The 15,810-nt window shown below is 40.4% G+C and overlaps 1 protein-coding gene across 2 annotated transcripts in view; it reads left to right on the top strand.

Annotated features, from left to right (window-relative positions):
* Positions 1-15,810, top strand: part of adam12b (ADAM metallopeptidase domain 12b) — an 88,505-nt gene that overhangs the window by 63,665 nt on the left and 9,030 nt on the right. The window contains exons 13-21 of one of the 2 annotated variants that reach the window (XM_005474247.4): positions 1,946-2,035; positions 4,492-4,687; positions 4,813-4,921; positions 5,366-5,564; positions 7,620-7,697; positions 9,504-9,612; positions 9,962-10,148; positions 10,908-11,016; positions 13,289-13,543. In XM_005474247.4, coding sequence (XP_005474304.1) covers positions 1,946-2,035; positions 4,492-4,687; positions 4,813-4,921; positions 5,366-5,564; positions 7,620-7,697; positions 9,504-9,612; positions 9,962-10,148; positions 10,908-11,016; positions 13,289-13,543 — 1,332 coding nt within the window. The remainder of the gene's footprint in view (positions 1-1,945; positions 2,036-4,491; positions 4,688-4,812; positions 4,922-5,365; positions 5,565-7,619; positions 7,698-9,503; positions 9,613-9,961; positions 10,149-10,907; positions 11,017-13,288; positions 13,544-15,810) is intronic. The other variant, XM_005474248.4, reaches the window with a different exon arrangement.

Below are 15,810 nucleotides of genomic sequence, written 5' to 3'. Positions count from 1 at the left end.
CTGAAATTGATTAATAACCCCTTCTGCTACTTAACTCAACAGATCAATATCCCAGAAGTTTAACTGACTGAATGCTATACTCTGATTAAAAAGTGATCCTTTAATTTTTTTGAGCAGTGTGGATTTCAGTAAGGACAGATCGTTTGGACAGAGTGTGATTTATTGAAGGACAGAGTTTGAGTAGTAAACTGTTTGGCAATTAAACTCTAATCATACGACACGATTGGGACAGGAACCCCTGGAGTCCAGAAGCTGGTGGTGGCAGACTTGATGCAGTTGGAGATGAGGTGGAGGCTTACTGGCTCAAGACAGGAAATAAACAGTTGGACCAGAGTGATGACGACAGAATTTCGTTTGACAGCGTGGGAAAGCTGGAATGATGCAAAGAATAGACTGGCAGCCCAAAATCCCAGCAATCAAGGCAGACGAGTCAATATAGATGTTTTGGGGGTTTTTTTCTTTTTGTTATTAAAACGTATGCATAAGCTTATATGTTTTGCCTTTACATTTGCATATAATTAGAATTTCAACTTTAATTCAAACATTCAGGTGAGTTTTGACCTTTAGTTGGCTGAAAAGATAGAAGCACTGTAGAGTTTTGTGGCAGCTTAATTAACATTTACCAACTTTAGCTATAAAATGAGATATGAATTGTTGATAAAAAGATTTAAATGACATTTATTGCCTAGTGGATTTTATACCTTGTTTTTCGCAAGCTCTGTTTACTCTAGAGATCCAAATATAGAGCCATTAGGCTGATAAGCTTAAAATATTGACATGTTAAGCAGAAAAGTTCAAATAGTTTTTACTGAAGTTGACACGATGTAATCGCCAGGACAGTCTTCGAGTTTTTTCCAATTAAATTACTGCTTTTTTTCTGTTTTCAACTCGCTGAACTTCGACTGACTCAGAATTGCGTTTGTTCGATAAGTGCTGTTATTATTGTGTTCTCCATCATTTAGATGGCAGCAGATTGTACTTCGGTGAAGTCGTTATGTTTGACCACCAACAAACTAACCATAAATTTTCCATTTGGTAGTTCCATCTCTGCCAGTTTACCTCTTTGTAACCTCCGTGATGTCAGCACACGGGCTTGTGCTTGTTAGATCTGCCGACCCACTTAGTCCAAGAGATGAAAGCAACTTTCTTCTTCCCCCTAAAAAAAGTCTTACATCAGAGCCAAGAGGTAAACAGCCATAATCATAAAACCTCACATACACTGAAAATTAGACATCCAACAACTCGCCTGCCTCCATCTTCCACCTTCAACACATCTTGTCATTACCTTAGGGCCCCACAGGCTAAACAGCTATGTTGTTTGTTTTTGTGAAATAGTGTGATTTCTGGCACTGCTTGCACAAAGCTGATGTGTTTTGGGATTCAATAAAAGATAAACATCGACAGATAAACGCCTCACTGGGGATTTTTGATACGGCGTTACTCCCCATCCAGCTCCTCCTGACACATGCTCTATCGGCTCATTTTCTGCAAGCTGATCTTGTCATTGTGGTAAAGTGTCTACAATCTTCAAACCCCGTTTCTGCTTGTGGCCACGATGCCCTAATAGTCAACTCCCAAACACGTTTCTGTTATCTGCTTCAAATCTCAGTGGAGGTTTTAACACACGCCCTCTTAAGAGCTTCACCTGATTTCTATCTTTTACTTGTCTTCTGTTTTTTTGAGGGGGCGTATTGCATTAAACACGTTCCTTTCCTTTTTTTTCTTTTTTTTCACTACTCCAAATGTCTAAAGAATTTGCCAAATCCAAAACATATGAGCCTGAGTTTATATCTGTCCCTTCGAGGGTGTGCAGGTCAGGGTAGGAATCTCCGGACATCTCCCCTGACCTGGAAGTCTTTATCTGACAGGGACCAGGCAGCAGTGGATCTTCAGGGAAGTGATCAGGTCCACATGTTGTTAAGTATTTTGTTTTCTTTTCCTCCAGGAATGCATGAACCCGTGCTGCAATGCCACCACATGCACCCTGAAAGAAGATGCTGTGTGTGCCCACGGACAGTGCTGTGAAGGCTGCAGAGTAAGAGATTTCATGCAGTTTTTGGTCTTTTTCACTTTGTCCTTCAACTGTTTTTAATTTACATGCACTCATACGTTCCTAAGAGCCAAATACATTCTGTAAAAGCTTTTCAGAGCTTCACTTTTTATAAAAACTTTCTAAAACTCTTAATTCTCGGCAGAAGGTTATGACTGGTTAGAGACTTGTGAGTCTGCTTGTTTGTATAATTTCATATCTCGGCTGATGTTATTCCAAATTTGTATATCTTACATCAATAGGAAGGTTTCAATTGAATTCAAGTTCAAGTTGGATAGCCTAAGATTTGCTTCGTCTTAAATATTCATGGTTTTTGTTTGCCATGGAAATCATTTTATAGTATCTGTGGTCTTCTCTTTTCAAAAAAAGTACTTGTTGAAAATGTATTCGAGGGATTGCATTTAGAAAGCCAGTGATGGCCTTGCAGAATTATATATCTTAAGATATAAGTACTGCACAGTGTTATTCACAAGATACAGCTTCATGTTCTGTGTTTTTGCTGCATAAGTACAGTACTGTACAATAGTCGAGCTACTTTTTAAGTGGTCTTGAGCAATAGTTTTCCTGGCTTTCCAAAGGTAAGAGTTTCGTCAAACCTTGGCTGCTTTTTCACCTATTTTCAGTCCTTTCTTTAACCTAATTGCTTTCAGAGGAATGTTTGTGGTTGTTGTTGTTGTTTGTTAAGCCGATTAAAACTGACTTATGAATTATTACAAGCATAAAAAGTTACCAACCCAAAGAGTGAATCAGTGTTGTGTCTGCACATAACAGACAGCTTAACCAAATACCTTTTAGTCACTTTGTTACCAGCAGCCTGTCACAAAAAAACCAATATGCTCCTATTTCTTTACTTAAATTAATCACAAATGCCAAAGATAACTCAGTTAGACAGGTATAAAATAGCATTTTTGCACCAACAAGGTGATTCCCAGAGAGCTATTAGCTGAAAGCTTGGCATACCTCTGTATGGTGTGCAGTATGTCCTGAACTAAACAAATGGAGGACGAAAAAAGTGACAACCAAAAAAATCAATCTACAACAAATGGACAGTATCTGAAAATCATGTCCTTAAGAAATAGGAACAGATTCGTCAATGACCTGACCAAGAGCACAAGAGATGCTTCTGGCCTTTCAGTTGATCCATCTACTGTTCACCAAAACACTCATTAGAAATGGTCTCAGTGAAAGGGTGGCTGTTAAGAAGCCATTCTTCAGGAACAGAAACGTGGAGAAAAGGCTGCGGTCTGCCAGATTACAGAAGAACTGGACTGAAAATTAGAGGCAACTCAAGTCATTGAGAGATCCAAATTTGATCCAAATTTTTAGTTTAACTCATCATCAGTATGGAGTAGGTCAGGAGAGGCTCTGTCAGGGTTTGGGACTGCATTTCACATTTTAGCTTGTGGTGTTGGAGATCTTGTTAAAATCGATGCAATAATTAGCACAGAAAAGTACCGTCAGACTGTGAACCACCATGCATTACCATCTGGAAAGCGTTTGATTGGCTTCACCTGCCAGCATGACAATGATCCCAAACACACTGCCAATGGAGTAAAAGTATACCTGGGTAAGGAAAATAACTCTATCAGTCATGGACTGGTCTCCCCAGAGCCTAGACCTGCAGTGTGGGATCATCCTGGTCCAGAACATAACATTGAAAGAAAAGCTTTGAATGTCCTACAAGAAACCTGGAGAACTATTCCCCAAGACTACTTGAAGATATTACAAGAAAGCTTTCCTAAGTTTTCATATATGTTTTCACATGTTTAAATTGTTTTACCAATTTCCCATTTTCAGCAAAATATAAAGAAATACGGGGCGAATCACGACTCTTGCACAGTATTATATTAGAAGCTATTTTTGGGCATGTATATGACCTTGTAGTTTTCCATTTCATTTTCACATTTAAGCCCTTCCAGTCACTTTTAAACTGTTAAACAACAGCAATCTTACTGGTTTATTTCAGCCTTTGTAGCATCCAAAAGGTTTGATGTTTTCAACCAGTAATCACAGTGATCATCCCAATGTTTCCATCACTTGATAAAACGTTTGATTACAGCACAAAACAGAAACTCGCAACACAATAGACGGGAGCAAAAACAAATTAAATTGGAGTCGACCTCAAATCTTCTTTAAATTCCTTTTAGAGATTATCTTGCGTTTGGCAGATCCACAAGAGAAAAGCCAGGGTTTATGGTCACGTTTTTCATTAATTAAGCCTTAACCTGCAAATATCACCTTTAAAACCCTTTATTGATGCAGGGTGACATAGCTTCATAGACTGAAATGCCCTCCTGTCCACCACTTCCATAGCTATGCGGAACATTTACAAAGCCCAAAAGCAAAAAACAGTTAAATAAAGCTGCTGTTCAATGAGCCAGTGTTGATTTTGTATCTACTGTAAAAGGGGGTCTAATGTACAGCACTCTATATATTCACAGCTCAAACCTGCTGGCACCCTTTGCCGGGAAACCAGTAACTCATGTGACCTGCCAGAGTTCTGTACTGGTGCCAGCCCTCACTGCCCAGCCAACGTTTATCTACATGATGGACATGCCTGCCACAACGTTGACGGCTACTGCTACAATGGCATCTGCCAGACTCACGAGCAGCAATGCATCACTCTGTGGGGAGCAGGTAAATCAGTGGATGCTTGCAAGCTGGAAATTTATGCATAATCTTTGCTTTTCTAAGGTAAAACATTGTTTCATTTTCATGATTACATTGTGGGGGGGTGGTTTCTTGTTTGTCTCTGTACAAAGGAGCAAAGCCCGCCCCTGGGATCTGCTTTGAGAGAGTCAACTCTGCAGGCGATCCTTACGGGAACTGCGGGAAGGACTCCAAAGGCTCCTTTGCCAAATGTGATGCAAGGTAAGGCTGCGGCTGCACTGATGTGGTAAAGGTAAAGAGAAATTACTGGGGAAAACAAAGCTAATTAGCTCACGTAGTGTCACTGGCAATCATCATTATGCTGTGATGTGATCTTCAATCTAAAGTTTGCATGGCTGAATAATGTAATTTCAGAAAGATAGCGGCTAATTAAGAAAGTATTCATGAATCAATTTATTCTATTTTTGTCAGCTAATTGTTCTTAAGATCTTCTCCCTTCGGGTAAATTCTGTAATCAAGCTTTTTGTTAATTGATGTAATTGCTTTGATGACCGGAGGACTGAATCACTGCAGGCCCCTTCAGCACTCTTTCATCCTCCTCTGCAGTTACTTATCTTCGACTGTGATTGACAGAGCAGCATTATGGGGTTTTTTAAGTTGTACTATGTGTCTGTGTGTTTCTATATGTGTATGTGCTCTATGCAGTGATGCAAAGTGTGGTAAAATCCAGTGCCAGGGTGGAGCCAACCGCCCAGTGATCGGAACAAATGCCGTGTCCATTGAAACTAACATCCCTCTGCAAGAAGGAGGACGTATTCTGTGTCGAGGAACACATGTTTACCTGGGCGATGACATGCCTGACCCTGGGCTGGTGCTGGCTGGCACAAAGTGTGGAGACAACATGGTGAGTGATCAGTAATGTAAAGGCCTTTAATTCAACTGTTAAAACTTTATTTATATTTAAGATTTGATGTAATGAATCGAGTACTATTCAACATTATACCCTAATATCTATAGCAGAATATTATAATATCATTAGCTACAGTATCGATTAGCTTGTTGTTTGTTCTCCTATAACAACAGAATGCAGCTTTATAATTCATATTCTCTAGAGATGCTAAAAGGCTTGCAAGTGTATGAACCTGAAGTTGCATTCCCTTGAGGAGTACCAGACCGTACAGCGAGGTTTTCCCTTCCTATAGAAAATGGCCAATAAACCTAACTGAGTGAATACACTGATGCATTTTTGCACATCTTGCTTAGGGCTGAATAAGACTTTTTTGAGCTGTTTTATTAGGTGTGTCTCTCAACTTTTCTCTGTCTTTTTGTTCCTCTCCAAACTTCTCTTACCACATCACTGACATCAGTCCCTACTCCTGCCAAGCAGGAGGTTAATAGCTTTCGAATGGATAACTTACCGACCTAACTGCCTCTTCAAGTTACAATATTTGCTGATTTGATGATAATCGGTTGAGGTAGCACACACTGATCAGCCAGGACATTAAACCCACCTGCCTGTTATTGAGTAGATCTGTTTCCATCTTGCCAAAACAGCTTTGACCCATTGGGGCAGGATCACAAATGATGGTTTAAGTGGTTTTTGGCACCAAGATGCTGGCAGCAAATGCTTTGAATGACATGCTGGGACCACATGGACTCTTCATTGGACCCCAGAATGACGCCTTTTTCATGCCTTTTGATCCTCAAGTCATATCAGGTTTTTTTGGGGGCGGGGGTTTAAGGCCAGTATGCATGATCTGAAATTATTTTTATGGACATAGTAGGTGTTGGAGTTATCACTTGACTTGGTTGGTGAAGCTCCTGCAAGTCAGTTGAAAACACGACATGGCACATGGCTTAGAATAGGTCATTGAGCATTAAATCCTTGCAGATATTCTTGATGCCTGCTCGGGAGTTCTCAGGCATTTTTAGATGATTGCATTTACCAAATCCCCCCAAAGCTGTGGATTTGGACTTGTGAAAGTCATTTGTGGTTGAAACTCGGCTAAACGTGTGAGGGCTGCGTCACAAAAGAAAATAACCAGGTTTCACACGGTCGTTCTTAACACAGGAGAACAGGAGACATTTACTGTATTGCATAAGGTTGCGTGTAAAAAAGTGTTTCAAATGGCTGTGTTTCTCTTACAAGCAGTGGAACTAAATAATAGGGTCTACAAGTGTGCTTTTTCAGTTGCCTCCGGGGACTTACCTTGGTGCCTTTGTACATACCCCATTGAGCTGTGTGTGCAAAATGGACGTCAGCCAGGTTAGTTTGTCTCCTGGCTACAGTCTCCCAAGTATATGAGTTAGCGCCCTGGAAACTTTGATGGCCTGGAGGTGGCTGTTTGTCATGGGCCTTTGTTCTCTGAAAAAAGGATTTGTATTTCCATGCCAATCAGGGTATTAAGTTAGCAGCTCACGGCCTGCACAGCAATAGCAGTTGAATAAGATGAGAGCTGCTTGCCTAATGCGGGCCTTATTTTCTACATAAAAGCAACCGTCTTTTTTACATTCTGATGTTTTTGTTTGATCTAAAGAATAGAAAGCTTATTGTGATTTGTGCCTCTTCAGCCCCGCACCGCATTGCAGCTACCTGAGCAGCATTCAGCACTTCCACCTGAGTGGGAAATCGCTCATTTCGCTGTAAATCTCCCACAGACATCTCTTCAGATGTTAGGCTAATCATGACATTTATATGCAGCATTTGTAGTTTTAATTGATCATGTTAATTTCAACTTCAAGACCGTTTGATAAAAATTCACAGGGCAGCTGCACTCTTCTATTTGAGTTAGCAGCAGGCATCAATGATGCTCCTTTATGATGTCCATAAATAAGATATTTTCCAGCTGTTCCGCAGAAGTATAAACCCTTCTTCTTATTCTTAGTATTTCTGTTCATCTTCATGGGCTCTTGAATTCAGCACCTCCTGAAATATTTAATGGTGCTTTTCTCTTTATAGGTGTGCCTGAATCGGCAATGCCAGAATGTCAGCGTCTTTGGTGTGCATGAGTGCTCGGGAAAGTGCAGTGGACGTGGGGTGAGTGCAAGTACCTATTAGCTCAAATTTTAGTGTTAAATTATACACCGTAGCCTTTGAAACAGTGTCAAAAGCCTGTGAGAACTCTGTATTTATCTATTCAGTTGCATTTGGAACAACTACATATACCCCGTAATTGCAAACAACAGCAGAGCAACATTGTATTTACGATCCAGCCTTTGACTTATGGCAGCTTCTCCTATTACGTACAATCAATCTTCATTGTTCCACCGAGGTTAAATCAATCACTTTTACAGCATCATTTAGGGACTACTTAAATTGTTGTCCATCATCTTTTTTACTACACAAAGGGAGAAGAGCCAGTGCAGCATGTCAGGGTGTCCACCTGCACACAATAGTCATTTTTTTGCAGCATAAAAGCAGCTCGCACTGCTCTAAAATGATCACCCTTTTCTCTTATCAATAATTCAGCAAAGGGTGCTTTTATGATTTATTTAGTTTGTTGTTTAGTTCTGTGAATCAAACATTCACCGCAGGCGAGATGAATTTACAGACACCAACTCAATTACGGCATCGTAAAGCACCAAGATTTTGTGCAACAAGAAATCAAAGCTATGATTCTGAGATATTTTTTTATCGTCTTATAATTTGCTAAATGTCTCTGAAACAAATTAGCTTGTAAATGGAAAATAACAGCAACAAACAAAATATTGTAGCTGCGTGTTGATTGGCTCAAAAATAATCACATTAAAAATGACTTTGTGGGGGAATTTGAGAAAAATATTTTCCCACTGTGCGAAGTAGAGCTGCATCTCCCCTCCTGCAGAAATATCTGCCAAGAATAATTTGCCTACCATTTTGTCAAACACCTCGCACAGTACGAGACCTGACTGGGAAAGCAGTAATGCTCTGAATTTACCTTAGGAGCTTGCCTGCAAGTCCTCTTGCTTTATCTCACAATGCATGTGCTGTATTGACGCTGGAATCTATTTTTGTTACTTATTTAGCAGGTAAAAAGCACTTTGGGGGATTTTTTTCTGCACCTTTTAAACGCACATCAATGCCACGTTTTCTATAAATAATCGGATCAAAATGTGTGTGTGCACCAAAGTAGCTGATTGTGATTCCATCTAATTACCATTTCAAGCACATTAGATGTTCTTAGACTTTTAAAAGTTATTTATGGCTTTTACATGTGCACATATAGGAGATGTAATCCATTTCTGTATAGCTACTTTTGAGCCTCCATCTTCAGCCCCACAGAGTTTTAAAGAATTTGATGCCTACTTAATTTCACAGATCTTTCACACATCTGCTTCAGTTTTTATTCATGACGCATTATGGTAACATTTCCCTTCGCACAAATATAAATCTCGCTCAATCCATAACTCCCTCTCAACCCCCCAAGTGCCTCTTAACCCTATCAGTTGATGCAAAGGAGTGTCCATGGCCTGGAGGCAGGGAAGTCTCTGGACTGTACGTCTGTGCTATGTTAATCCCCTACAGCTGCTCAGCTCCCTCTCTATTTGTCTCCTCTTCTATCCACCTGACAGCTGGACTGCGTTATTTCACCAGGGAATCCTCCTGGATCAAACTTCTGCACTGGAAACTTGAGGCTTTAGGGGACAGTCTCTCCCTTCCACATGCTTTATCTATTATAAGTGTACACACACAAGCACAGTCAGTGCTCTGTTGGATTGCTTTATTTAATGGTTTATGACCAATTTAGTTTGCACCTTGTTATTTTGCTGTTAGATCTAAGGCCGTTTGATACTATTTGATGCCGGAGACAAAAGAAATAGTCAATATTGCATCTAATACACACTAAAAGTACCTTGTTTACAGGTTTGCAACAACAAGAAGAACTGCCACTGTGAAGCACACTGGGCCCCGCCGTTCTGCGAGACAGCCGGCTTTGGTGGGAGCATTGACAGCGGGCCAATGAGAGCTGCAGGTAGTGTGGACAATTTAATTCCTATCGTCACTCATCTAGGCAGACAAACAACAACACTAACTCAGAAATAAGCAGGAACACAAAGCTCCTTGTACGTCTCTTTCTTGCAGAGTCAGTTCTGGATTAATGTGTGGTTTGGACTAAAGTGTAACTTTCCTAGTGCAACACAACTCCCTTTCCACCCTGTAATACATTATACTGTGAACAGTTTTTATTTAAAAAAAAAAAAAAAAGAAGGAATAGAGTGAGAAGCAGAAATGAGCAGAGAAATGTGAACTGTGTGAACTGCTGGCCGTGGCCTAGCTGTAACGGTCTTTACGTTATGTCCTGTCATTGTTCCGTGCTGTAGATGTGCGTGTGTGTGTATTAATGTGCGTGTTGTCATATATGGCATCAGCTGACACCGTGCTGATTACTGTGGCAATCCTGGTCACCCTGGTGAGCCTACTGGTAGCCACCGTAATCATCTTTCTGAAGAGGAAGACTCTGCTGCGCTTCCTCTTCACCAATAAGAAGAGCACCTTGGAGAAACTCAGGTAACATTTCCCTCTGAAAACCCGTGGGAGGAAGAAAATTTCATAAAAATTTGCATTGTTGTTTTCTTGCAAGTTTATTTATGGGAAACTTGTACACAAAATATACATAGTTGACAATTTTCGTAACTGTTTATATAATTCAGGGTCATGTGGGCAAGGAGTCTGTTCCATCTCCGGGTTAAACAGAGAGACAGACGACTATTCACACTCACAGTCGCACCTACAGCCAATAAGTGATCCCCAATTAACCTAACGTGCATATATTTGAACTTAGCCACCGATCTTTTCTGGACAATTTATCCACCATGCCACCTATTTGTCACTAAACCTCAAACAAACACAGTCAGTGAAAGCTGGCGAACATCATAAATCATTTCACTGCTGACAAGGCTGATATTTCCCTCAGGAGTTTTTTAAAGCACCAGCAGAGCTAAAAGCAAATGAGTAACAGATTTACAAACTTGAAACTGTGATTTTCTAAGTTGATCCGCCTCATCAGGGGTGTGATCGCACTGTTAGGTATAAATACAGTAGTGGTAGCAGGAGTGTGGGAGTATAAATAGGCAGACAACTATTATTTTTCGCTCTTTTTTGTTGATATGGGTGATATTTCTGCACTGAGAAACAAGGAAAGGCTCCATTTCTAATGTGCTATACCTTCCCTATATCATACCATAGTAGGAGGCATGTAGTGAAATATAAATATAAATGTCTAAATGTTAAAAAACACCCTTTAAACTGCTTACACTGTGTTCATAGATCCGTGGAAGCTACCAGGCCAACCAGCCCCATCAGAAGCGAGTCCATGTACAGACCCACACCGCAGCGCAAGCCTCCCCCCAAACCCTCTGGGGCTAACATTTTTAAGGTCAGTGTCTCCATAATGTGTCTGTCAGACAGCTTGCTTTATGCGTGTCTGCCTAGACCGTGTCTTCATACAACCCGAAAATTCCTCTATATGAGCATGTGCGCGCTCTTTTCTGTCACAGGCCGTTTGGTTTCTTTTGCAATGATGACATTTTCTTAGAGCACTTCACTAACATGCAGTCAGGCCTCGGCGTAGAGCCGTAACGCTTCCATGCTCGTTGACAAAACAAGATGATGGCATGCCGGCTAATCGATTCAGCCTCACTCTATCTCTCACTCGAAGCAGTATTAATTACAGTGTCATTGTTGAGAGGATGCGGAGAAACTTTAATTGAAAGATTACACTATCTATAAGAGATTGTAATGTTGTTATTTGAGCCACTTTAATAGTTGTTTGTTTGTTTGTTTCGCTATGAGAATGAAGCAGAGGTGATTGATTCAGGCAGAGGAAGAAAATAGGCTTTGATTTGTTTGTTGGAAACGATAAGCACAGAAGGAGATTACCTATCACTTGGGTTTGCGTGCCAGAATAAAGGCACATGCATTTATTTATAGTGGGTATGTGGATCTGGTTTGTGTTTGCACTCACCAGTATCTGCAGAAAAATGTGCAAAAATTGTTATATTAAATATAATAACTGAGTGAGGTTGATCTGTCTGTCTGTTCTCATTATTCTGATTACTTCAGCCAGTTGTCAGAAGTCCAGATATCAGTCAGCTGTCTTTGAACACATCTGCATTTTCTCTTTATGTGAATGTGCATGTGTGCTGTCCAGCAGCCAAATCCTTTATGGCCATTTTTGGTGTTATTGGGGGTTTTTTATTTTCGTTTTCTCTGGAGCGGAGGGTGAACAGCTGGTCAGGACATGTTGTCAGACTTTTACAATTTCACAACATCACATCTAATAATGCTGTTTTCCAGTTTTATGGCTGATTCTGACATCAGCTTTCTGACGCTAATGAGACTTTATGACTAAAGTTGGGTTTTACTTTTATTTTACCTCTGTTTCACCCTAATATCACAGGCTTCAGCTTTTATAACCATTAGACAAAATTAGGCTGCACCTAATGACTTCATTGTGCAGATTGTGTGTTTGATTATTTTCATGTCTGAAAGGGTCTGAGAGGTTCAGAATATAGTGAAAATAACCATCAAACCATCAGCTTTTGGCCAGCAACAGATCAGTGCTTCAAACAGTCCTTTTGGAGCAGACTTTAAACAAATGGGTACGAAGCAGTGGCACACTGAGCAATCTGTGTGGTATTTTAAGCTGAAACTTGAAAGACACCTTCTAGGGACATGTGAGACTTGAATTAACTGGTTAATAAGGGGTGTAATATGGGACCTTTAATTTAGGATCTGTGAAATGAACCGGGGCCAGACATCAATAACTGTTTTTTAAAGAGAGGCCTGAGCCGAAAGGCCATAGGACACCATCTAATATAGTCCAGAGGGTAGTAAGACTTAATCCAAACTGTGTGAGACATTTTGTAGTCTTTGTGTCACCTCAGAAATATATTTTGATGATGTTCTGTGTGCGGTGAGACTCGCTAATGAGTCCAAGTGGATCCAGAATTAACATACAAACCTGACCCAGATACAGCATGTGGCAACCATTCCTAAATACTTTCAGTTGCTGCTTGAGATTTTCAACACATAATGTTTTATCAATAGGAGGCAGTTAAGCTGGTGCGAGGATCTGGATTCCTCCGAAATGGCTCCTAGGTGAGGTCATTTCAGCGTGTCGTAGAAGCGCGAGGAAATGAGGTTACGTTTCTCGGCTGACCCGAGAACGTCGATGGATGGATGGAAATGTCCTCACAGTTCAGAAGCTACAGCTGAAATATTTGTGACATTTTGCTTAATAAGAGAAAATTAATAATCAAAATGCTTGTCTGCGGTTCACACATTCTAATTATTTTAGCACCAACAAGACTAAATTGCAGAGGTTTAGAAAATAATCTTGTAGGTAAAAGCCTGTCAGATGAGGATTTTCACATGTTTTGACATGTTATATTAAAAAAAGCAGGTAAAGTTTAATTTAGTTATAGTTTCATTCTTTATCTGTCAAAGACTAAATATAAAAACTGTGATCTCATGAGAGAAAAGATGCCTTGTTCCAGATTTGGCCGCAGTCCCTGAACATAATGTATAAAATCAATTTGATTTCTAAGTTTTAGTTTCAGGATCATTTTGCTACCTGTCACAGCTCACGACAATTTACGTATTACTGGAAATAACATCTGGAAATAACATCCGCGATCTCTTTTCAGCCGTCTCTCCTGAGTGCAGAGCCTCTTCTCCCACCGCACAACTTCCACTCTCACAGCCTGCGCAGGCTGCCCCTCTACCAGCCCCTCCACATCAGTCAGCCCATGCCGGTGTCTCTCAGTGTGGGGCAGCCCACCCTGCCTCCTCTGCCGGCACACTACAAAGTCCTGCCGACGCACGCGTCCAGCTCGCCGCCACCTAGGGTGCAACCTTTTCTCAGCCTGCCACGCCATCAGTCATCATACAGAGTGGACCAGGTTAGTGTGAAAAAACAAACAAACTGTTCATAAATGCTTTTATTTATTTAAACACTGACAGACCCTTTTTTCACAGCGCAGCGTGACTCACACAGAAGTGTCTTTAATATCGTCACTAACACTTCTGTTTACCTGCCATTTCATGGCATAATTGCTGTTGTGAAACAGGTTTGTGGGGCTTCCTTTGATCTCACGAGCTTTATCTTTGCCTTCGTCTTAAACTGTTACTGTAAAGTTTAAAATTGCAATTTATTTTTGTTGACCACAGCTTTAATGGACCGTACATTCGCAACAGCCCATTAAATTCAAGTTGTGTATATGTTCCTCTACATTACTCCAGACTATATTCTCAACCACGCCACACATTTCTACACTTGTTTTCCACAATATCTAGGCCGCCATCAATTTTATTTCATTTCAGTAAAGTGCCAAAGTAACCTGCCAAGACCTGAAGCCTCCCTGAAATAGGTCATGGTGAACATTCAGGTACTTTTTTTTGTTAAAGTTACTTTCTCAGTCGATTGCAATGAATCCCTGGCATTTAAGGACACTGTGACATCTTAGATTTGAGTCAGCTTGCAAAAAAAAAAAAAAAAAAGCAATCTTCCTCAGCAGATGAAGTTTGCTTAGCATTTATGGAATAGCAGATGCTCAAATTTCACGTTTTCTAAGCACTTTAAGCCCACCTCATCCGTAAAAGCTTCATTCTTTACCTTGGAAAAAAAGTCGCTGACTCGATCAGAAGTCCTTACCGTCCTTAATTTGAATATCCACAGTTCGATGATTACAGGGCAGACTCCATCTGCAGAGGAAGATTCATGTGGTGCGGCTGAAAGGTCCAGATATTGTGCTGAGATAAATATGTGTGTGCTAGGAGATCAGAATCAGAAGCAGTAGTGTTATGAAATCATTATGCATGGTTTTTTTATGCATGATGATTTACTGTTTTATCAGATGTCACAGTTTCCTTGATACGTTTTATAGAAATGTAACTTAAACAATAAATAAAGCAGAATAGAGCTCACTGTGGCAGATGAAAAGTGCATTTTAAGTCTCAGGACCTACTAAAAGTAACAGAAACCAATGGATTGGAGGGTAAGAATTAATATGAAAAGCTATGTACCCTTAAAAAATGCTCCGCAGTAATGTAAAATATATGCAAATTGTAGCTAATGGCCTAAAACTTGAACAGCCACCTGTGTCGTCATTTTTAAAGGCTGTAGCTAAATGTTGGATAACAGAACCTGCTGGATTTCTGCACTGCAGTGGGTTCGCCTGCCCACATATCGACAACAAATTCAATTTGTCTCCCTCATGGTGACCCAGCTCCTGAGTAAGGTGCTGCTTTCTGCTGAGCCGGCAGAATCAGAGGCGGTGGAGATAGTAAATCCATCTGTCCGCTCTGGTGGTGGATCCAAATCCCGATTTGTTCCCGGAGTAGCACAGCAAGGAGAGCTGTGCTGGATGTCGGCGCTTTGTGAGCCACAGCGGGGTGCAAGGGAAATTGGCAGATGTGTCTGTCTGTTTAAAAAAGAAAAATAAGGAGGAAGACATTCGTTTTGCGTCTGTTTCTCTGTTTGCGTTAGAACATAGTCCCAGATGTTAAAGCAGAGCACGAAGAAAGGTCCGGTTTGTATACCTCCAAGGATAACAGGGTGGAAATTAAATGAGCACATGTGCTCAAGTTTTTCCGAGATTAGTAGACACAAATAGATTATCTCAAGAATGTGATCAGGTTTTTAAAATGCAGCGATTTGCCAAACACTGCTTGACACATTTCAAATGCCTCCGTCTGCAGTTTTTATAATAGAGGCATATCCCCTGTAGGCTTCCTAAATGACTTTATTTCAAGTATTGTATTTGCTGTCCCAAAAAGATACAATTATCCCACATAAGAGCAAAAAACGAGAGAAAAGTTTTCTAGCAGAACTTTCATAAATTTCTGCCATAAATCATCTGACGACGAATCAAATATATGTTATATACAATCGAAGGAGCTACTACCTTTATTAAATAAACTTTATGTGGGGTAGTAGTTAAAACCATCAATATCTATTACTGCCACTTACACATTGATGACTCTGTACTAACGGTTATTATTTCAGTCATAATAATGCCTGACCATGCAAGAGATGCTCTGCTTTTTTACATATGTAAACTACTTTATACAATGTAAGTGCATTTTAAATATAAAAGCCTTGGCTACTTTTGCATTAGTGAGCAGCAGAAACACCTGGCATCGCATCCACTTCTGGATGGTTTTGTGG

The sequence above is a fragment of the Oreochromis niloticus genome, linkage group LG13 (assembly GCF_001858045.2).
Source record: "Oreochromis niloticus isolate F11D_XX linkage group LG13, O_niloticus_UMD_NMBU, whole genome shotgun sequence".
Lineage (NCBI taxonomy): Eukaryota > Metazoa > Chordata > Actinopteri > Cichliformes > Cichlidae > Oreochromis > Oreochromis niloticus.
The sequence above is the reverse complement of the archived record's forward strand: the minus strand, read 5'-3'. Positions and strand labels throughout refer to the sequence as shown.